This window comes from Elgaria multicarinata, chromosome 9 (genome assembly GCF_023053635.1).
Source record: "Elgaria multicarinata webbii isolate HBS135686 ecotype San Diego chromosome 9, rElgMul1.1.pri, whole genome shotgun sequence".
Classification (NCBI taxonomy): Eukaryota; Metazoa; Chordata; class Lepidosauria; order Squamata; family Anguidae; genus Elgaria; species Elgaria multicarinata.
This window is the reverse complement of record NC_086179.1, coordinates 41,070,149-41,093,046: the sequence shown is the minus strand read 5'-3', so window position 1 is coordinate 41,093,046 and position 22,898 is coordinate 41,070,149. Positions and strand designations below refer to the sequence as shown.

General features: G+C 41.1%; 2 protein-coding genes across 2 annotated transcripts in view; both read right to left on the bottom strand.

Moving 5' to 3' along the window:
- LOC134404097 (sodium-coupled monocarboxylate transporter 1-like) overlaps window positions 1-15,368 on the bottom strand; it is a 32,789-nt gene extending 17,421 nt beyond the window's left edge. The window contains exons 1-7 of the mRNA XM_063134673.1: window positions 14,997-15,368; window positions 7,609-7,674; window positions 5,413-5,464; window positions 4,047-4,114; window positions 2,934-3,088; window positions 1,308-1,448; window positions 786-915 (exon numbers count right to left, since the gene is read on the bottom strand). Of these exons, the coding sequence (XP_062990743.1) occupies window positions 786-915; window positions 1,308-1,448; window positions 2,934-3,088; window positions 4,047-4,114; window positions 5,413-5,464; window positions 7,609-7,674; window positions 14,997-15,329 (945 nt within the window). The 5' untranslated portion in view covers window positions 15,330-15,368. The remainder of the gene's footprint in view (window positions 1-785; window positions 916-1,307; window positions 1,449-2,933; window positions 3,089-4,046; window positions 4,115-5,412; window positions 5,465-7,608; window positions 7,675-14,996) is intronic.
- Window positions 15,369-17,214: 1,846 nt separating this feature from the next.
- Window positions 17,215-22,898, bottom strand: part of LOC134404096 (sodium-coupled monocarboxylate transporter 1-like) — a 31,624-nt gene continuing 25,940 nt past the window's right edge. Inside the window, exon 15 of the mRNA XM_063134672.1 lies at window positions 17,215-17,652. Within this exon, the coding sequence (XP_062990742.1) occupies window positions 17,521-17,652 (132 nt within the window). The 3' untranslated portion in view covers window positions 17,215-17,520. The remainder of the gene's footprint in view (window positions 17,653-22,898) is intronic.

Genomic DNA, 22,898 nt, shown 5'->3' with positions numbered 1-22,898 from the left:
GATAACAATGTAATCAATACATTTAAAGACCCCTATTCTTTGCATCACTATAGCAGCTTGCTGGGAGGGAGAGTCTGTAGCCTACTGTTACCCAGAGCCCTTGGGTGCCACTACTGCAGAAAACCAGAAGGAAACACTGAGGCTTGCTGACCAAGAGACTGTTAGGTGCCACACGGCCAATGGGATTTCACCTGTCCCTGTAAAGTCTCCAACGCTGGCTTGAACAATTTGCCTTTAGAGAAGAGACCAAGCCGTTTGCCAGCTTACAAGTACCCAACCACTTCTCTGCTTGCCCATCCAACTTCCCCTTCCTCAGCCATTTTATGTGCCATTGTAGGGCCTTCCTCTTCACCTTCAATATGCTGTGAGATTTTTCAGCTGTGATTTTTCCTGGGACATCCCTCTGTTTATTCCACCAAATTTTGGGTTCTGAAGGTTCAATGTTTGCTGTCTGATAGGATTTATTTTAAGCTAGGGTGGAGAACTCAGGCTTAGGCAGCCATCTTGTTTGTATACAGGCTCCGCCCCCCCCACATCAGATACATTTGACAGAAAAGATTTGATAAACATGTTATTCTTTTTTTTCTGATTTTATTATTTCTGTCCTTTATTTCACATAAAAAATATTTCTTTGCTTCAGATTATGAAGTTGTGCTAATTATGTTATTTCCCCCCCAAAATACCAAGTTAAAAGTAAATGTTATGTGGAACATGCAAAAAAAAAAAAAAAAAAGATCAAATACATATTAATCTTTAAAGTATTTCATATGTCGTTAGTACTTAACCTGATCTGGCGCCAACACATATTTTGCTGTCCATGGGTCACAATTCTTGTATATAGAGTACATTGAGAGTCCACTCATCGCTGCAGAAGAAAGAGTTATCCAGAGACCCACAAGATTTAAATACAGGGCCCTATAAGGAAAGTTAAGAAAGTTTTTAAAAAGCTTTGTTTTTGCTGAAATTACATGAAAATTGAGCAAAAATGCCATGTTATACATTAAGGCATCATACTGTATTCTTTGCACATTATGCAGTTAACATAAGCAAAAGTCTGGTAGATATGAACAGACTGATGTCTTTCCCTAAAAAGCAATGCAAAAATGCTTGCATTTACAGTATCTATTAAGAATATTTTCAGATACGGATTGTCACAAAGATTGCATGGAGAATAAAAACCATATGTCCAACACCCATAAGTTGAAAGACACATGAACCCTCCTCACAGGCAGGATCATATACGCAACCCATTGCTACACATGAAGATTTCTGTACTGGAGCAATGAATTTACAGTATGTGGACTTACATTTTTGCATGAAGTTGTGTTTTGCAAGCAAGATATCGCTGAACTTGAGATTGATTTACTCCATATATGCCAAGCCAAGTGAACGTGCCACCAATAACGACTGTCCACACAGTATGCCTTTGCAAAGGGTTTGGATTAAAGCTAAGTGGAAGAGACAAAGGGTATTAGAAAATAATTTTAAAGTTTTGTCATTAAAAAACCTCAAGAGTGAAGGAAAAGGGGAATTTTGAACTGAGCCAGAAACTCCTGTTCTTCTCAGAGGAAGTAAAACAGTTTATCCTCTGGATGGTACCTCCTGCTTGGTAGCAAACTGTGTCCTCAAACCGATCCCAACATCATCTAGGAGAAGCTTCTACTTTTCCCATACCATGCTACAGCATAGAACTAGGAAAAACAGCTCATCTGTGTCTGAAAAAAGCATACTATAACTACAACATAAACAGTTAAATCACGGATTGGTTAAACTGGGAGATCCGTGAGGTTAAAGATAAATGAGGAAAGCAAGAAATCCACAGGGGTCCCTATCTCATGTCCTGTGCTCATCTTAACATGGGGGTGGATCAGAATGGCCTACATCTACTAGAAAGAATGTATTTACTAGTATATTAAGTTCTATCCCTATTTGTGCTAGTCATACTCCTCATGATGTGGCAACGGCAAGGAGCTAGGTCACTGAACAGTTGCTTGCCACTCCGGCATGACTGCTATTGCTTCTACAGACAGGTGGGAAGTTTCCTGAACTTGAATCTGGCTTCAGGGAGAAGAAAGAGTTGCTGGGGCTCACAGGTAGAGCATAATGGAAACTCCCCTCCCTGACTCAATCGGCTAAACTTGTTAAAAAGAAAGACATTATAAAACCTAGATGAGTCTGCCTTTAGCAGGAGTCCCAAATAACTCTATCTTCAGTTGCTGAGATACAGACAGGCTGCACAAGATGGAAGCTCTTCCTCCTGGATGCCTCTATTCGTTTGAGAACCCTATCTGCTAATAGGAAGAGATGTCACCCAGATGACAGACTGTCCTACTGACACTAGAGAGAATACGGGTGTTTCAAAATGGTTGCAAATTTCAGTTTATCTGTTTTTAAACTTTCCATGTTTACTCATGGAAAACTATAAACTGTTCATATTTTACCTGTGCAAATATTAGCAAGCAAAATAAAACTCATTTATCACTTAGATAGATAGATTTTTATTATGCGGTCACAGACCCAATAAAAACAATACCAACAATCATTAATTTAAAACCATAAAATCACAGTCATTTATCACTTGAAATGGATTTGAACTGCATACAATCTAGGAAAAGAGCAATAGGATACTTAAAAACAAACAAACCACGACTGTAACCTGAAATAAAGCAGCACTGTTACTACTCAGCCCCATTTGTGCTTAGGCACACTATTGTCCTTTAAGAATGAATCCAACTCACTAATATAAAATATATATTTGCTTAATGATTAATTTGCTGTTCTAAAACCACTTACAGACATACTCATTAGGTTTTATTAAAGAAGCTTCTTCCTCCTGGGTTGTCTACTTGTTGAAACCTAAACTCACAAACTTTTCAAAACCTTTACGAACACCTGAGGTATTTATATTGCTGCCTAATGAAAAAGATACTTACTCCCACATACTTAGTCTTCCTCCACGACGAGCATCTTCTATAATAGGACCAAATCCTCCTCTAATTACCACAGTCCGTGCAATCACTGCTATAAACCCACTTATCATCAGTACAAACTGGAAAACATCTGTCCAGACTACTGCCTTTAGGCCACCCTATTTGGAAACAGCAGATACAGAATACAGTAAAAGATCTGTTCCACATTATGTAAATATGCACATAGAACCTAATCATAACACTTCCATTTTTATATGATACCAGTTCCTGTGTATCAGACAATGGGCAGAATCCAAGGCGTGCTTACGCCTCCACCAATTCCCTTGTGCCCTGCTAATTCCTGTCTGCAAGTGGGACCCTCCACTCATGGAATGAAGTTTTAGTGCCTCCAGGGCAAAACAAAATGAGGAAAAGACTTGTTTCTGGAATGGGGCAAGTCTTTGTTTGTAATTTCAGTTTGTACCAAAGCATATGAAGGTGAAACAATCTAAATTACAGTTCTAGGGAGATCTAAGAAGATATCCAGCAACATACCAAACTACAATTCTGAGGATTCTTTGAGGGAATCGTGACTGTTGCAGTAATATAAAACCAATATTAGTGCAGCCTTGTAAATAAGGCCACAAAAGCTGCTAGCCTGATACTAGTCTGTTACTCTGTATTTCCAAATTGGTCATGGAGGAGGGGAAGCTTCTTCTTCTGAGGCCAGCATGGGCATGAAGACTACTGTGCAGGATAGTTTAAAAATGCCATCAAACAAGTGGAAGAAAGGAGATAGAACAATCCGTCCTCCCCTGCATTTCAGACTGAACATAGAGGAAGGGGAAGCTCCTTCCTCCATAACCACAATGGCAATCCAGCAGGCTGGTAGAGGAAGGATAGAGTAATCTGTTCCTCATCACCTGTTTGGATGAAATTCCATGCACTTGTCTACTCGGAGTCCATTGTCACCTATGTTTTCCATGCATGTTGTTAAATAAAAGGCAGAAGAAGAGTAAATACAGAGGCCAGGAAAAAACAGGGTGCTATATCTAAATTAAAAGTTGAAATTGCTTTATTGATAACTTTTAAAAGGTTAATAGAATGCATGCATATTGTAATGAGTTGTTAACATACCAGTGCACAATAGAAAGTACAGACTATTCCTGTTGAAATAACAGATCCCCATAACTGAAATCCTGTAACTAATAAAAGAAAAAAATGCATACATAAGTTTTTGAAACATTACTAGGGAAACATGGAAGAAATACCTTTAAATTAATTAATTAATTCAAAGATGACAAGAAATAAATACATATGAAAAAGCATCGTTTTATATATTTGAATTGGAATTGACAAGGAATTTAAAGAGAAATACAGTGGTGAATATATTTTAGCAATTGCTGAGCAATTTGGTAGGGATGCCCAAAACACTTAAATACGACATTAGTGGACAGTTGCAAGAAGTTGACTTCCCAAAATCCTTTATCCCTTTATAACTCCAATGGAAAAATATGCAGTATTTATTTAGTGTTCTTTAAAAATCTAAAGAAACTTTGTCACTTTAGAAACATAAACAGCACAATCCCAAAGGATTGACGTTTGAAAGAGATTGGAGCTCTCTGTCTATCCAAAGACAGACAGAGTTTCACAATCTCACATTCCTCCGTTTTAAACATTTACAGCTAGAAAAGTCTCTTAGAGGGCGGGGGAGAAGAGAACTGAAGAGTCCTCACTCAGTTTCCCATCCCTGAAGTAATACCAGTGTCTTCGGCCTCGGGGATGGGAATCTGCTGCATTCTATGGATCCTCAGACACCATCTGAGAAGCCACAGGATTGCTCTGAAAATATTTCATTTATAACATGGTTTGCTCATAAAATTATCATTAAAATTAAAAACATTTAAAAGCAAACTCAGTAAATGTGTATTTATTTTCTGAATAAGAGGGAATTGGAAATCCGGCACCCCTCCCTGCAGCCGGTGTGGAAAGAACTGTGCCAGTTGGCATCCAAGGTCAGAAAATTGATCTCAGAGAGGGAGAAAAGGTGGTGTTCCAGTGAGCAGGGAGGGGAAAAGACCAGAGAGGCCAAGATACAAGTTATCCTGAGTCTTTACCAGCCTCCTTCCTCCCTATCCACTCCGAAATACCTTCATAAGCCTATCTAGCAAAATATGCAGGGCAGGAGGACAGGGAGGCAAAGATCACCTCCACCGCTCCTCCGCTCCACTGGATGATCGGGAGCCCCCTAGTTCAGGGACTTCCGATCATTGAGGGCGCAATCGATATGACTGTGCCCTAATTCAATTATCACAAATGCTTTAAAATACTAAATACATAAATTGACTTTAGCGTCATATTACTTACACACACTGCAGGTCAGAAGGAGTGAAAGGAAAACGTGACTAAAAAAATGCACACATTTAACACAAGTGAACCATCTACAGAAGTCAGCATACATAATTGATCTATTATTTATCTATCTTTTCCTTGTTCACATTACCTTGATTCAAAGCCAGGGATGGAGAATATATAACAATTCCAGTATATAACGTCTGGAGAAGTGGAACAAATAAAAATATGCATTGAAGTAAATGGTCCCTCACAAAAATATTTGTTTTACACCATTTTATACAATTTTAAATATGGAACAGCAACTATTCTTAGATAAATTTGTTGTGATAAGAATTAGTTACATTTTAAACTTAATTGGCTATCCTTCAAGCTGAACAGAAGCAAACAGAGAAGGTGCAGCAATATAACTACTTTGAGCGCTGCCAGATAGCTGTAAGTGATTTATCTCCAAGTACCACTAGAGTCTAGAATCTGAAGGGGAGAAAATCCTTCTCAGGAGTCACCTACACAAGCAACCTGAGGCACGCTATTGGTAGTGGTACTGAACTTCTTTCTCTTTAAAATAAAAGCTCTTGAAGAAATAGGGATACCATCCCTAAACTATTTAAAGCCTGGTCAAGTCTTCTAGTACTCACTGACTGGCACTGCGGTTCTAAGCTACTTCATCCTTTCACACCTTACTCCTTAGTGGAAAGGGACACTGAAGTTTTGAATAATATTTTCCAAACTACTTGTTATAATATTCAATTAGGATCTGTCTGCACAGAATAAACAAATGGACATAAAATGTTTTAACATCTCTACAATTAACTGTGGGTTGGATCTAAATTTAAACATGTGCTACTGGGCTAATGGAAGCAGATGTTCCTGCTAGCTCACCCCCACAGCAGTCTCTTCAGCCCCATTTACTTGGAAATCTAAATTGTTTACTAAGAGAAGGTGGGGATTACCTTTATAGTTATTTGTTTATATTTATAGTTATTTATTTACAATTTCATACTATGAGAAGGGAGGGAAGAGTCAACTGCCCTGGGCTCCTCATCCAGTTGCTAAATTCATACAGATGTTCAACTTGCTTGTGTGCTGACACTTGATCAGTAGGGCTGAGAAGCTTCATCAGTGGGGCTCCTGCCTCCTTATATAGTTCTAGCTAGCTTGGCCCAATTGCAGCTGCAGCCAATCAGATTAGATGGCCTCATCTGAACAGCAAGGGAGGCTATAGCTGAGCTAAATAATCTTGTTTGCATGTGTATTCTTGCTTGTCTATAAGCAGACATGTAGTACAAAAGGCAAGAGGACTGCCTAGCCAAAAGTTTGGGGTTGTATTTCTTGGTTACATAATGACTCTATTTAACTATAAACCAATGTTTTTTATTGTTACAGCAACCAGTTAGCTTGCATGCTCACTCAGGAAATATATGAATTTTAAAACTGAAAACTTTATTTAAATCCATTATTTAAATCAATCCTTTTTTTCTTTGTGATTTAAATCATGATTTAAGTCTATCCACCCTGAGCCTGACAAGAAGTGATGCCAAACAGATATGAGCCAACAGTGTGATGTGGCTGCAAAAAAAGCAAATGCTATTTTGGGCTGTATTAATAGTATAGCTTCCAAATCGCGTGAGGTACTGGTTCCTCTCTATTCGGCCCTGGTTAGGCCTCATCTTGAGTATTGTGTCCAGATCTGGGCACCACACTTCAAGAAGGATGCAGTCAAGCTGGAGCGTGTTCAGAGGAGGGCAACCAGGATGATCAGGGGTCTGGAAACAAAGACCTATGAAGAGAGACTGAAAGAACTGGGCATGTTTAGCCTGGAGAAGAGGAGATTGAGGGGAGACATGATAGCACACTTCAAATACTTGAAAGGTTGTCACACAGAGGAGGGCCAGGATCTCTTCTTGATCATCCCAGAGTGTAGGACACGGAATAATGGGCTCAAGTTACAGAAAGCCGGATTCCGGCTGGACATCAGGAAAAACTTCCTGTTAGAGCAGTACGACAATGGAACCAGTTACCTAGGGAGCTTGTGGTCTCTCCCACACTACAGGCATTCAAGAAGCAGCTGGACAACCATCTGTCAGGGATGCTTTAGGGTGGATTCCTGCATCGAACCGGGGGGGGGAGGTTGGACTCAATGGCCTTATAGACCCCTTCCAACTCTACTATTCTATGATTCTATGATATTCTGATGGTTCACTAACCACCACCAAAGCCAATGGGCAGTCCATTGCATTTATATTAAATATTTTATAAGCAGACGTTATGATGGAACTGCAATTTACAACACATTAAATAATACAGAAAAATAAGGATCATCAATGGCATTTTCTGCTTTACTTGCCGTTAGTGTCATAAACATCACTGTTCCAAGCAAACGCATATATCTATTATATCGAAGCTCCAAGTACTGAAAAAAAAAACTACTTTTAGATACAAAACATACATGCATGTGTGTGTTCGCACACATGTGCATGTACATACACACATTATACACATACATATAGAAATAGTACTGATACATTAAAAAAAATAGAAAATGTTGCTTAAGGCTGCAGTCATATGCATAATACTCGGGAATGAATTTTAGTGAATTCACTAGGACTTATTCCTGACTAAATATCCACAGCATTGGATATACACAAGTACAACTCTGTAAACAGTTACTGAAACTCAAATTACATGTCATGCCAGAAGATCAATTATTGATATTAAAACTTTTAAAAACTTAATGTTGCCAGGGGCAGAGGGGAGGGTGTGTGCTAATTTGATCAGGAAAATTATATATAAAGAGAGTCTACACATTTCTTTTTCAGAAGTGATGGTTATGTCTCTAGTACTCTCTTCCGCTCTGTCCTTACAGTACTCTTGGTGTAAGTTACTCATGGTTTTGCCAATATTTCCCCTACTTCTGAAAACAATATTTGTTGCTATTCTGCTACAGCAAGTATATTTATTATTTATTATTATGTATTTACAACATTTATGTAACACTCAGTTATCTAACACAGATGCCAGAACATAGATATAAACAGTAAAAGAAAGATTTAAAAAGCAAATTAAAATTATTCAATTTTAAAACAAAGAAGACAGAAAAACAGTGGCTAGTGAGTTGGGGAAGGCTTCTCGAAACAGAGGTGTTCTCAGGAGACTCCAGAAGCAGCCTAGTGTTGGTACCTGCCTGATCTCTTTTCTTCTATTATGGCACTGAAAACAACTGAAAACTTGGATCCCCAAGTTTCCCATGCACTACCAGGGCACTGTTACAGATACAGTACCTGATTTTTTCCTCTACTGTGGCCAGCTCTGGGTAGCAGATGAAATTTAGATTGGAAAAGAGGATGGGAGGAAAGGGTTCACTACCCTCTCCCAGAGCATCACTTCCTCAATCTTCAAAGCAGTCATTTGGAGGTACTAATTGGCAGTGGTGATGGGGTTTTCCAAGTGGGAGACCCCCATCATACCTACTATGGCTCTAGAATGCCTGGGTTTGCCCGAAATAAGGGGGGGGAAGTCCATTCTGAGGCATTTTGTTAAGTTTAAGAAGCTATTGTACTGCTATACAAGAAATACAAGGGAATGTAGATGGCAGCAAGAGCCCTCACCATATGAGACTCCTGAGTTAAAACGGATAATTTTGTATTTTTAGGACAAGAGTTCCAAACAGTAAAACCACTCTCTGTTAGTGTCTGTCCCGTAAGGTCAGTTTAAAGACAGTGTATACAACCTTCACCAACCTGGTACCCTCCAGCTGCATCATCCCCAACCACCACGGCAAGGCACCATGTTGGAGGTATTGGTTGAAGTGTTGGGTTAGAACAGGCATAATGGGTTCAAATCCCCGCTAAGCCATGAAGCTCACGCAATCAGCCCAATTTACCTCACAGGATTCTTGTGAGAATAAAGGAGAATGGAGAAAGCCATGCACAGTACCCAGAGATCTTCTGAGGAAGAGTAGGATATAAATGTAATAAATAAAATCAATAACAACCAGTAATTGGTGTTCTAATATTAGCTACATCTCTTACATTTGACCATCAGAAATTCTACAGAACTACATTTTATGTTCTTTACTGAATAAGGCTGAGAAGTCTAAAATCAGAGATATTAAGCTTTTCCTATCACGAAGAGTCGGAAGCGACTGAACGAATAAACAACAAAAAACATATAACTGTTTTTTTTTTTAATCAAAAGCTGTTGGAAGAACAAAAATCCAATACCAGGTAAAAGGAACGTTGCCCTTAAGACATAAGGTTTTATCTACATGTATAAATGTATCTGCTTAAAATGCTAATTCAATCTTAGGGTGCATCAATAAAAGCATACTGTCCAGATCATGAAAATTAATAGATCCACACTATTCTGCACTGGTCAGACCTTATTTGGGTACTGTACCCAGTTCTGGAGTACATCCAGAGGAGGGCAACCAGAATTGTGAGGGCTCTGAAAACTATGCCCTGTGAGAAATACTTTTGTAAGCCGCCATGAGAGCCTTTTTTGGCTAAATGGCGGCATAAAAATACTTAAATAAATAAATAAATAAATAAACATGACAAATGCTGCTGAATCTCTCAGCAGCATTTTATACCAGTGACTACAGTCTCCTTCTGAGGTGTTTAGCCAGTATGGGACATACTGGAGAGAAGCCCTTTTTCTGTCCTGACTGTAGAAGGAGATTTAATCAGCGAGCGAAGCTCAACTCCCATTCCAGAACCCACACAGGCGAGCGCCCCTATCGGTGCTTCCACTGTGGCAAATGGTTCACTGGGCGCTCAGGTCTGGTGAAACATTAGACGGCCCACTCTGGGGGCAAGTGCAGAGATGGCCCGCATGGTAAGCTGTCGTCAGTCTAGGTCCATTTTTAATAAACAAAGGCGTGAAACAACAATGCCTCTAGCATGTTTTGTAAATGATGCGATGGTTTGAAAAACCTTAAATTGTATATTCATTTATTATGCTTTTTATATTGTATTTTGTATTTGTGTTTTTTAATTTGTTGGGTTTTTTATGCTCTTCATGGTTTTAATTTTTGTGAACCGCCCAGAGAGCTTCAGCTAGTGGGCGGTATAAAATTTAATGAATAAATAAAATAAATATAAATAGAGGGCACTGTTTGCAGTGGTTCCAGTCCTAGCCAGCATAACAGCTCCAGAATATGTTGCTGAGGAGCATGTTTGCCCTTGACCATTAGTCGGGTTCCATCAGGTCTCTATATACTGTATCTTGTATTTGTGTTTTTAAACTGTTGGTTGTTTTATTATGGTTTGAATTTTTGTGAACCGCCCTGACTATTGGGCGGTATACAAATGTAATAAATAAATAAATAAATAAATTTGTCCCTTTTGCTTTTTAACATGTACATGAAGCTGTGTGAGGAGGTCATCTGGAGTTTTGCGGCTGGATCTCATCACCATGCTTATGATACCCATCTCTCACTCTCTTTTTCAACTGATGACTAAGGCCTCATCTACACCAAGCAGGATATTGCACAACAAAAGCAGTATATAAAAGGCAGGAGCCACACCAAGCAGCATATAGCAGTATGAAAGCGGTATATCAGCTTAGGTTGATATACCAACTACGCCTTTATCTGGACAGAGATAGCCTAGCTACAGTTATCCATGCTCTGATAACCTCTCGTTTGGATTACTGCAATGTGTTATACGTGGGGCTGCCTTTGAAAACGGTCCGGAAGCTTCAGCTGGTACAAAACAGAGCAGCCCGTTTACTAACAGAGACTGGCCGGCGAGATCACATTACGCAAGTCCTTTTACAACTTCGTTGGCTGCCAGTCCAGGTTCGGGCCCGATTCAAAGTGCTGGTATTGACATTCAAAGCCCTAAACAGTTTGGGGCCAGGTTATTTGAAGGAACGCCTCCTCCCATATGTGCCTGCTCGGACCTTAAGATCATCTACAGGAGCCCTCCTCCGTGAGCCCCCACCAAAGGAAGTGAGGCAGGTGGCCACTAGGAGGAGGGCTTTCTCCGCTGTGGCACCCTGGTTGTGAAATGAGCTCCCCAGAGAGGTCCGCCTGGCGCCTACACTGTACTCCTTTCGTCGCCAGCTGAAGACCTTTTTATTCTCTCAGTATTTTAACACTTAATTTTAACTTAAATTTAAATTTTACTGTTCTAACTCTGTATTTTAATCTTATATCAATTTTGTTGCGTGGTTTTATCCTAGTTGTGCTTTTATACTGTATTTTGTATTTGTGCTTTTAACCTGTTGGTTGTTTTATTATGGTTTTAATTTTTGTGAACCGCCCAGAGAGCTTCAGCTATTGGGCGGTATAAAAATGTAATAAATAAAATAAATAAATAAATAAATAAATCTATAGTATGTCTCAGGGCCTTGCTAGACCTACCTGTTAATCCGGTGGGGAGTAGGGGCGAGCCCGCGCTGTAGCTAGCGCAGGCCGTCGCCCCAGTCTACACGTGATGGGGTAAGGGAAAGCCCCGTTGCATCGGCCATTTTTTAAAAAACTTAAAGGGGCCATGTGTGCAGGAGCGCACCAACGATAAGGTAGGTCTTTTTTTTTAAAGGGTTCTCCGCTCGCCTGCCCCCCGGCCCCCCTGATCGCTTGCCCGCCCGCCCCCCGCTCGCCATGTCCAATGCCCCCTCCGTCCCCCCAGCCACGATCTCCTATCCCCTCGGCCGCGATCTCCCCCCCCCCGGCTCCGCTCTTTCCCCCCCATCACTCCTGCCAGGTCCGCTCTTCCCCCCCCCGGCTCCCATCTCTCTCCACCCCCAGTCCGATGGGCACAGCGCTCCTATGGAGCGCTGTGCCCAGTGCACGGTTTCTCCCAGCTGCTCACAAGTAAGCCGCATAGCTGGGAAAAGCCGCAGAACCAGCTAGACCTTCCACAGCCCCAGGCTCAGCCCAGGGCTGCGGAAATACCGGGCCACAAGCGGATCTGGTTATCCCAGGTCAAGGGAGGGTTTAGCCCGGGCTGACCCTGGGATCCCCTGTGCGTCATCTGGATGCACAGGGGTGAGCCCGGGTATCAACCCAGGCTAAATCCTCGTCTAGCAACGGCCTCTAGCAACGGTCTAGCAATGGGCTCCAACAGTTGTCAGTGCACTTCAATACCACTATTAACCAGTAGTGTGGCTCCTTTACCACTTTCATACTGCCATATCCTGCTTGGTGTAGATGAGGCCTAAGAGGCTGTTAAAGCCTTAAAGTCTGGATGGATTGAATATGGGCTAACAAATGAGTCTCAATCAGACGAGCCGGTGATACTTGCAACCAGTAGTTATGCTAATCTGGAATTGGGGATATAGCCTGTTCTGATCTAGATGGGGTTCTGCTATCTCTGAAGGATCAGATTCACAGCTTGGGGGTGCTTCTAGACCCAGCTTTGCTCCTGGAAGGTGAGGTATTACACAGCGGACCACCTTATTGTCTCACATCTCAGTGGGAGGGCTTAGAATCATGACAGCTAGCAACCTGATTGTGGAACTCTTCCCTAAAGGGATTAGACTGCTTCTATCTTTGTTTAATTTTGGAAGGGCTTTTAAAATTATTCTGTTCTGCTCAGCTTTTGAAGGATTTAAATGTGATTAATTTCTAAAGATTTGTTCTTTCATATGATTTTGTTGTAACATTTTTTAATTATATGTTGCTTTGGGAGCTCTTTCTGGCAGAAAGGTGACTCATAAATAATTTTATAAATAAAATAAAAATGAATGGGGAGAAGGGGAAGTGAATATGAACTAAAAAGGGTTAAACTGATAGGTATTTCCATATTATAGATTCAAACTGAGTTTGACACCTATTTATTTATTTATATTTATTACATTTATATACTGCCCCATAGCTGAAGCTCTTTGGGCGGTTTACAAAAGTTAAAAACAATGAACATTAAAAACAAATATTCAAAAATTTAAAATTATCAAAAGCATAAAAACAATATTGATTTAAAAACAATATTGATTTAAAACAACTATTCTGGGGTCAGTTAAAAATTCAGCATATAGTATGTTGTTAACTGCCTGATAGAAAAGTCTTAACCTGGCACCGAAAAGATAACTATGTTGGCGCCAGGTGAGCCTCGTCAGGGAGATAATTCCATAATTGGGGGGGGGGGCACCACTGAGAAGGCCCTCTCACTTGTTGCCATCCTCCGAGTTTCCCTCTGAGTAGGCACTCAGAGGAGGCCCTTAGATGTTGAGCATAGTGTACAGGTAGGTTCATGTTGGGAGAGGTATTCTGTCAGGTATTGTGGTCCCAAGCCGTGTAAGGCTTTATAGGTTAAAACCAGCACCTTGAATTGGGCTCAGAAACATATAGGCAGCCAATGCAAGTGGGCCAGAATCAGTCTTATATGTTCAAACCTTCTGGTTCCAGTTATCAATCTGGCCGCTGCATTTTGCACAAGCTGCAGCTTCCGAACTGTCTTCAATTTAAATTTCATGGGCTCTTCCAACAAATTCTGGGGAATTTCTTGAGTCTGCTTGTGTTTCTTTACACAAGCTTTCCTGGTTTGGTGCGACAGTGGTTAAAACGGTTTAAATATTCTGGGAATATATGATGCAGCACAGAAGATGCTATGGTATTTCTAGATGACTGGCTGTGCCAGTGAAGTAGGTTTTAAAGGGGGACTTGTAGAAGGGCTGAGAAGTGGTTTAAATCACAAGTGGATAGAGAAGATGACCAGACTTTAACTGGTTTAACAAACATATCCCTTTTTCCAAGGAATCTTGGAAATTGAATTCTGTAAGAACTATTCTGAGCACTTCATCAAATTTCTTTGGGAGAAGCCATGCAGTTAAATTTATATAAAAAGATTACACTTTTGCAGGGCAGTAAGTTCCATGAAGTTTTTTTTTAAAAAAATGCAGCACCATCTTATGAATGCAAGCCCCACACTGGTGTGCGTAGGATTGCAGTCTTCTTCTCTAGCATTATTGTTAATGTATGGGATTAACTATCATAGCATGCGGCAATGGCTGCTAGCTTAGTTGGCTTTAAAGATAGATTGGCCAAACTCATGGAGGTAAGATTTATCGAAGTTATTTGTGCAGGGTACCTCTAAATACCAGATGCTGGAGACAAACAACATGGGAGGGTTCCTGCCTTCATGCCCTGATTGTGAGTTTTCTGAAAGCCTCTGACTATGACCAGTCAGGAAAAAAGAATGCAGGGTTCTTGCACCCTTAAATTGTTTCTGTATTTCCTCAACTTGTAATCTGAATGTAAGACCAACATGAGGGTGGCTTTAATGTGGAAAATATTTGGAATTAGTTGAAAAACCACTTTCACCCATATCAGTGCCTGCATTTTAAGGTCTGCAACAAAGGGCCTTCTCACTTGCCCATCTTTTTGAGAACACTTAGGTGGGCAAGTACATGTGACAGGGCCTTTTCAGCAATGGCCTCACGCCTTTGGAATGCCCCCATCAATACAGGCTTTTAGAAAGGTCCTGTTTACTGTGGCGATCCTGATTATCTTTTATTGGATTGTTCTGGTTTGTGTAGCTAGTGCTGTGTTGTAGATTGGCCAGATGTTTTATTGCTGGTCTTCGTCGTTATGTGTTTTTTTTAAAAAAAAAATGCTATTACTGTATCAGTTTTTATTATATGGGCTTTTATAGTAGTAAGACGGCCTGAAAGACTGGAAACATTTTAAATAAACAAGTACAGTAAAATAAAGCAACAAGACAGTGGCAGTTGAAATTGACGCATAATCTTTAGCCCCAGGAGACACTAATAAGGTAGACCTTTCCATACCTCGTAGGTGCTGGTAATCCCCAGCCGGTAGTAGACGGGTAGGAACACTTCAGCGCTAATCACCACCATGAAGATATATGTGATAGCAAAGAGACCGAAGGAGAGACCAAAGCGGTAGATCTCGGCCGGGGTTCCCAACACTGTCACCGCCGACATGAAGCTGGCCGTGAGAGACAACGACACGGGCCAACAACTTAAATTGCGGCCGGCCATCACGTAGTCGTTGTGACTTTTATGGACGCCCCTAATAGCGTAGAAAATGCCAATAGCCGCGCAAAATAACAGCATGGCCGTGAAGACAAAGTAGTCTATCGCAATAAAGCGTTCGCGCATTTTGTCGGGGTCAAGAAGAGGTGGGTCGTTAGCCGCCGACATGATGTTCAGGCTCCAGTCGAAGGTAGCAAGTAGGCAGAACGAGCTGAAGTAACAAGCGCCCGCGGAGCAACTCTCGCTACACCCGATAAAGTTCGCAAACTGTTACTGGGGTCGCGTAGCACCGCTAGCCCACAGTACCCGCCTGTGTGGGCTTTACCCTCACGCGTCGCCCCCTTGGCCGTGACTCTGCTCGCCTCAGCCAAACATCCGGGTACCCAGGAATGCGTGAACGGGCCTAAGCTCTCTTTCCCCTATCCCACTTCGTTGACTGCCCGTAAAGTTGCTCGCGCGCAGGCAACCGCCCCGCTATTTCGAAAGTCCCCTTTCTCCAGCGCGGCAGCGGCGCGCGACCCTTTTCCCGCGCCCACTATCCGTTATCCAAGGTTTGCGCGCTTTTTACGCACTCTGACGCAGCTCGGCCTTCTCCTTACCCCTCAGCGCCATTAAGTTGTTCACCACCATGTTATTTTGTCACACTACGTACCTTTCTTCATCCCGCTCCCCAGAATTGGACCGAAGAGCCTTTCCCTTCCTTCACACCCTTGTTTTTGTTTTCACTATATAGGTCCTTCCTCTCGTAATAGCTACCTTTGCTGTGAAACGTGGAGCCACAAACTTAAGAAAATGTATTTATTTTTATTATTGATTTAAAGAACCAAGTTCTTAAAATACCAATATGTTGCCTGGCATGTGTTTAAATTCACACCATTTTATTTAACAGCTTCTTGGTTTAAAGACTTATAAATAAAAAGCAAAAGGCTATTTTGCATGAAAATTCTTTCAGGCGAAGTCACTCTTCGATTTACATTTTAAATAAACATCAGATCATTATTTGACGAAATGCTTCAAAACAAAATTGTATTTACAGATGCTTTAATAAGTTATGATATTCTCTGTATTCAAAAAGAAATTACCAAATTTAACAGGATAAAGTTATCTAACACAAAGTTAGATGCACTTACATTCATTGAAATAAACATGTCTAACATTTATTTATAATGCTTTTTATTCTATCCTTATTCTAAGTTGCTTAGAGTTGCATACATGGGTCTCCCATTCTTTTCTTTTCAATAACTATGTGGGTTAGGTTAAACTGAGAGTAAGTGCACCCAAGGCACCAGTGAGCTTCATGGCTAAACAGCGATTCAAACCAAGATCTTCCAATTGGATTGTGACCTATCATTACAAGTTTCAAATAAAATGGAAAATGTAGTGATCAATTTTAATTTGTTTCGCCTAGTCCAAGCACCCTTGTGCTGCAAATCAACCACAATTAAATCAAATGACTTTTTCAGGAATTACATCAATGGAAGGAGCAATTATGAGCTAAACATTCTTGTGATTAAGACTGCAATCCCAAATATGCTTACCAAGAAACAAGCCCCACTGAACACAAATGTGTATAGTATTGCACTCTTTAAATTATTTTCTAGAACAATAACTTCACATAGGTATATTTCTCATGAGCCTCCTTCATATGTTATTCATGTGAAGGAGCAAGCATGTTGAAAGAGGCTGCAGGGTTGTCTCCTGGCCAGCCCTGTCATTTACACATTAGTATTTACTTCCAAAGCAAAGAAGTCTACATGGAACCCTGGAGGGAGGAGCTATGCATCATGGGGAGCAGGGCTAGAGACATGATCCCCCAGTTCCTCTATACATGCTTTGTAACTCTGCAAGAGTAATGTGCTACGTATATCAGAAACCTTATGGTTTCTCTTTTACGGATGGGTAAATTGATTCACTTGAAAACCATGTGGGGAATCATGACTATTGGAAAATATGCAATGCAACCCCATTATTCAAAAGTAAGGCCCACTAAATTATTTCAGCTTGCTCCCAGTGTGCATATCAATAATCAATAAAATGATCAAATATAACTTTGTTTTCATTGCACACTCACTGAGATTTATATTTTAATTTTCAAAATTTACTTCCTGAAATCAGCAACATTACATTTCTCATTAGTTGCATTTTTTCCAGTTATATATTGTCCAACCTCTCAGCTCTGATGTTTTGGTATGACTTGCCCAGACTTTACAAGGAAATAATTACTATTCTTCTGGGAACATGAGCTAAACTTTATCCTGCCTTCACAAGTATAAATCTCAAAGTACCTGCCAACATAAGGACACAATCTAGAAGATTTTCATATATGTACACCATTGACTTTTTCTTTACTATCTGTGAAATTCATTTCAATATGATTAAATGCTGGATTGTCAGTTCCTTCCTCTGGGATTCTGTATGGTGTCCAGGTTAAAACTTTGACTTTTTCTTCCTGGAAAAGATTATTTTTTACAGTAAGAAATAAAGTGTTGTTTTGTTTTAATTTGCTTAAAATATTTATATTCTGCCCTTCAGCGATACTTTCTGTGCAATTTATAAAAACATGAAAACATATACAAATGAAATAGAATAAATGACATGTTAAAATAACAATACATTGAAAGGCCTGCAAAAATAGTAGCAGCTTTGCTTGATATGGAAAATGATAGCACTAGGCAAGTGTATCTGATCCTCTCTATAATTGCCACCTGCCTTATCTCACATAAACTTCTTCTAAATACAGAGACAGTGTTGACATGGAAGCCAGCTGTCCAGGTACCTGGGTCCTCAGCCACATAGGGCTCTAAAAAGCAATAGCATTTTGTTTCACTCAAAAACACTGGAAGGTGGTGATTTTTTTATTATTATTATTATTTGTTCAAAATGACAAGTCGCAGTATCCCGGAGCTGTGTTCAGAACCAACTGAAGTTTTCAAACAGTCTTCAAGGAAGAACCATGTACAACACATTACAACTGTAAAGTATAAGACACACATGGGGAAACTACATTCAGTCCTAAACAAGAGATTTTAATGGTGTAACATTCATTTTTATGGTGAGCAAAAGGCTGGGGAAATACCTGGTTTTTAAGGGTTCTTTTTGAGTTCACACTCACTCTTAGGGATCAGGTTTACCATCTGGGAACGCTCTTGGACTCAGCATTGCCCTTGGATGAACAAGTAGCAGCTGTGGCCCAGGGTGCTCTTTAATCACCTTTGGTTGATACACCAGCTGCAAGCACCTGGCCACTGCCATTCATTCTTTGGTGACTTCTAAAGTAGATTACTGCTGTAAAATGTGTTATATGGGGCTGCCCTTGAAGATCACCGATTCTTCACTAGTTCCAAAGTAGTTTGCTCAGCTGCAGGGCCGGCGCTGCCATAGAGGCAGCTCAGGCGGCGGCCTAAAACGCCAAGCAAACGAGAGCACCGAACGGCGCACCCAGAAGCCGCTTCCGGGTGTGCTGTTCCGAAGCCGCTGCCCTGCCCCCCCCAACCCCAGCATCCTGGCTTTGAAGCCAGGAGTGGGCACTGGGGTTGGGGGGCAGGGGGGGCTTCAGTATGGTGCGTCTGGGTGTGCTGTTCTGGAGCCGCCGCCCCAACCTGAGTGTCCTGGCTTCGAAGACAGGAGCGGGGGTGGCTTCAGTACAGTGCGCCCGGGTGCGCCATTCTGATGCCGCCGCCCCCCGCCCCCTAACCCCAGCGTCCTGGCTTCGAAGCCAGGAACGGGCACTGGGGTTGGGAGGCGGGGGGGCAGCTTCAGTTTGGCGTGCAACAGTCTGGCACCGGCCCTGCTCAGCTGCTGTCAGGTATAAACCAAAGTAAAAATATAATGTCAACTCTTAATTGACTTTCAGTTACCATGGTCAGTTCAATGTGCGGTCCCAACCTTTACAGAACTAAATGCTTTGGATGCTGAGTATCTCAAGGTATGAGAATCTCCTCACCAGGCATTAAGAGAGCAATCCTGTGATCCCTGGGAGAGCACCAGCTGGTTCTCCAAAGTCAAAAAAGCAACTTCGGGGCCTCAGGTGTTCCAGGGGGTGGAATGGGGAAGTGAGGAGACTGGAGAGGCCAGGACACCTTCACTAACAGGGCTGAAAAACCCATCTAGCGAAAATAGAGATCAAAGGACTGGGAGGCAAAGTTTGCCTCCGCCATTCCTCCTACCCACCAACTTTAGCCCAGCAGGGCATAGGAAATTCGGAAGCCTTCAATGTTCATGGGTTTTCTAGTGATGAGTGTGCAACTGATAGGATTGTGCTTTAAGATCTGAAAATGAAGCCCTTGTTCAGGTACTATAAAATGTGAATTCTATACTATCATCAACAATAGAGGTTTGTTTTCTGTTTTCGAGCTCCATTTCCTTAAGGAGCAGGCACAGTCTCTCCTGTAATTCAAGATGAGAGTAAAAATTTACCTTTTACATTATGTTTTTAGAGATTATTTTAAATAAATTATTGCTGCTCTTGTTCCGTATTTTGTTTATTATTTTCTGTTTGATTTATTTCAAGTATTTGTTTATTTTCCAGCTATTACTGCTATACGATTAAGCTTTTTGTCTACAAGTTTTTGGATTTATTGTTTAAATTTGAATTAGATTAATTGTGTATTATTTTAATTTGTTTTTATTGTATGACTCCTTGGGAGCCATTATGGCTGAAAGGTGATCTGCAAATAATAAATATATATCTCCTTAGACTAGCAGAAGAAATGGTACCAATGCAGACCATTTGTGAAAAAAATATTTTGAGCTCCATCAGACAAGCATTTTATTGCACACTCATTACTGGGCACTTATGGATTTTCGCAGTTGCCTTTCACGATGTTGTCTGCGTCCTGTGTGCCTCCTGCCCCTTCTAGCCTTCTTCGCACAACAAAAAAACACCCCAGTAAGTCCAACTTATTTTTAAAGATGGAAGTTGTCACTATCTCCTGCTGTGTGCAGAAGCAGCAGCAGCATCAAAACAGCCCACTGAATGAGTGACATGCATGTTGTTTACTTCCTCTTTCAAAAGAGGAAATAATGAGGGACAAATGCATGGGCAGCAAAGCAATGGTAAGCAACCATGACTTTCCTGCTCTTCATTAAGCTACCTCAGGGATTCTATTATTAAGGTATGTGGCCACTAGAGAGGGCTCTTTCTGTTTTTAAAATTCTATTATGGGATTAGATAAGAGTTGATGTATTTGCAACAGAAATGCATTACACAACAATAGGTGCTAGCTTAACTCACTTAACTCGTTGGACAATCTGTAGGGATTGTGTTATAACTCATTCTTCAACAAAACATTGTGGTTTCTTATATAATTCCTACATGCCATGTTACACTCATGAAAGACTTCTCACAAGAAAAATATTTCTTTGCAACCCTCCCACAACTGTTTCTCTAAGAATAAACTTATTTGGACTCATGAAATGGTCTGAGAACATCTGATACTGCAACATTGTTGAAAGTTAGCAGATTTGAGCCTAGTAGACTTTGGAGCCCTATGTAAAAGCTGGATGTCAATATAATAAATATGCTTCATATTTATACCAAATCATATTTTAAAATGCACAGACTTAAGCTCGAAGTCCAACCTATTACAGAGACAGGCCCTATTCAGATGATCGATGCGGAGGGGTGTAACGGAACTATGACGTGCACACACACACACACACACACACACACACACACACACGACTGCAGTACCACACAGGGTACCATCCCTGTTCTGTGGTTCTTCATTGTACTCATTCTGCTGTGACCACATATCCCAGTGGCCACTGCAACGGGAATGGGGTCATGCTGAGTGCTCCAGCCATCACTATGCGACCACAACCATTGAGTTTGGCCACACTGACTAAAGAGTCACTAGAAGTTCTGTATGCTCTAGATGGCCATTTCTATGGTTGCCGGGATTTATCCACAGAGTGGTCAGATTTATCCACGCAGCACCTGCCTTATGACACAGTATTGTAAGCCTATGCGGCAGGGTCTTGCTATTTACTGTGTTATCTGTACAGCACCATGTACATTGATGGTGCTATATAAATAAATAATAATAAATAATAATAATAATAAATCACCCTGGAGCCTATTACCCTCACTACAGAGGGTGGGTAATTTACCAATTGTGAACAGGAAAACTTCACAGTCAGGAAGCATTTAATGTGAACCCGCCAAAGTGAACAAAAAGGACTTCTCTGAATTAGTTTCAACTACTTATTCATTATCTAATTTTTATTCCACAAGTAAATTATGTACATTTCAGTGCAGCTATGCAAATACATTTTCCTGGCCTTTAAAAATGGGGTTGATTTATTTATTCAGCCTGTAGCCCACCTGGTTGCAGAAGCATGAGAAAGAACAACTATTATCCACTTCTGAAGTCCCTTCTCATATAGGCTGGAACTATATATTACAGCTTTTTGCCTTATTCACCATGGTTAAAGCCGTGGTTTAAGGTGTCTTCTGAACAAGGCCATTACATGGCTTGTTAACCACTTGAACAACCCAACAACAACCCAAGGGCTCTCAAGGTGGCTTTTTGAGAAAAATAAACCACCCTGCAGAGTTAAACCACCCTGCAGAAAACACACTGGCTCAGTTCAGACAACACAATAACCAACGGTGGTTTAAGCAGTCAAGTGTTAGTTGGTTTTTTCTTGTGTTGTCTGTCAGGCAAAAACCACCCCATGGTTGACTATTTCCTCAAAATAACTAGCTGAGAAACACAATGCTCCGCAGAGTTGACTAGTCACACAACCGTTGGTTAGCATGTTGTCTGTCAGGCTCAGTGGACTATTTTGCAGGGTTGAGTGGACTATCTTGGCTGGCTACAGAGTTCCCAGGCAAGAGTGGCCAAAACCATGCTGGCTGCTCTGCTGCAGCTGGCACAATTCGCAGAGGCTGCTGGGATAACACTGAGGGAGTAGGGAGGGAGGGGGCTGTGTCAGTCAAATGCCTGGTTGACTATTAGTTCTCTCAACACCAGTCCTAACCACTACATAGTTGTTTAGGAACATGTTGTGTGGGGAGTACCTGCAAAATAACCAACTGTTATTTGCTATCAGATTTCTTGTGCAGCCCTTAATATTCAGTGACAGCTGCACTTTGAGAAACTAGAACACAAAGAAAGAAAGCAAAAGAACACATTCTTCTTCAATGCTAAACTAGTGAAACACAATGTTACAATAAATGTTGCATGTACCTCCCTCCCCCACTAAAATTAGTGAAGTGGTTGAACTGGTGTTCAAACTTCAAATGAAGAATTCCAAACATCACAGGTAGAGAGTATCAGTAATCCACCTTGGGGGAAAATGCACCTGAGAAGCAGACCCAGTCTAGCCTATGAAAACTAGGGCAGGACACTCTTTGCCAGAGTGTTGTCCATCTGCAAAGGAAGAGGGAATCCAGGGACTTTCAGGTGAGAACTTATAGTGGCAAGGTGGGCAGAGGGCACCCCTCCATTTTTAAATCTTTTAAAAAGTTATACCCCTTCTTCCAATGGTGGCCTGGTAGCCAAGCACTTTACCATCAGAGCGGCTGCTTCAAGGGGCAGCCCAGCTTTTAAAAAAGTTTATACAAGGGGATGGGCGTGGGGAGGGGAAGCTTGTCACTATAAGTAAACCCCACCCAAATATTCTCCCCATACTCATGAATATTCAAGCTCCCCACAACTTCAGGGACATTTTTGAGCCCTACCCAACAAA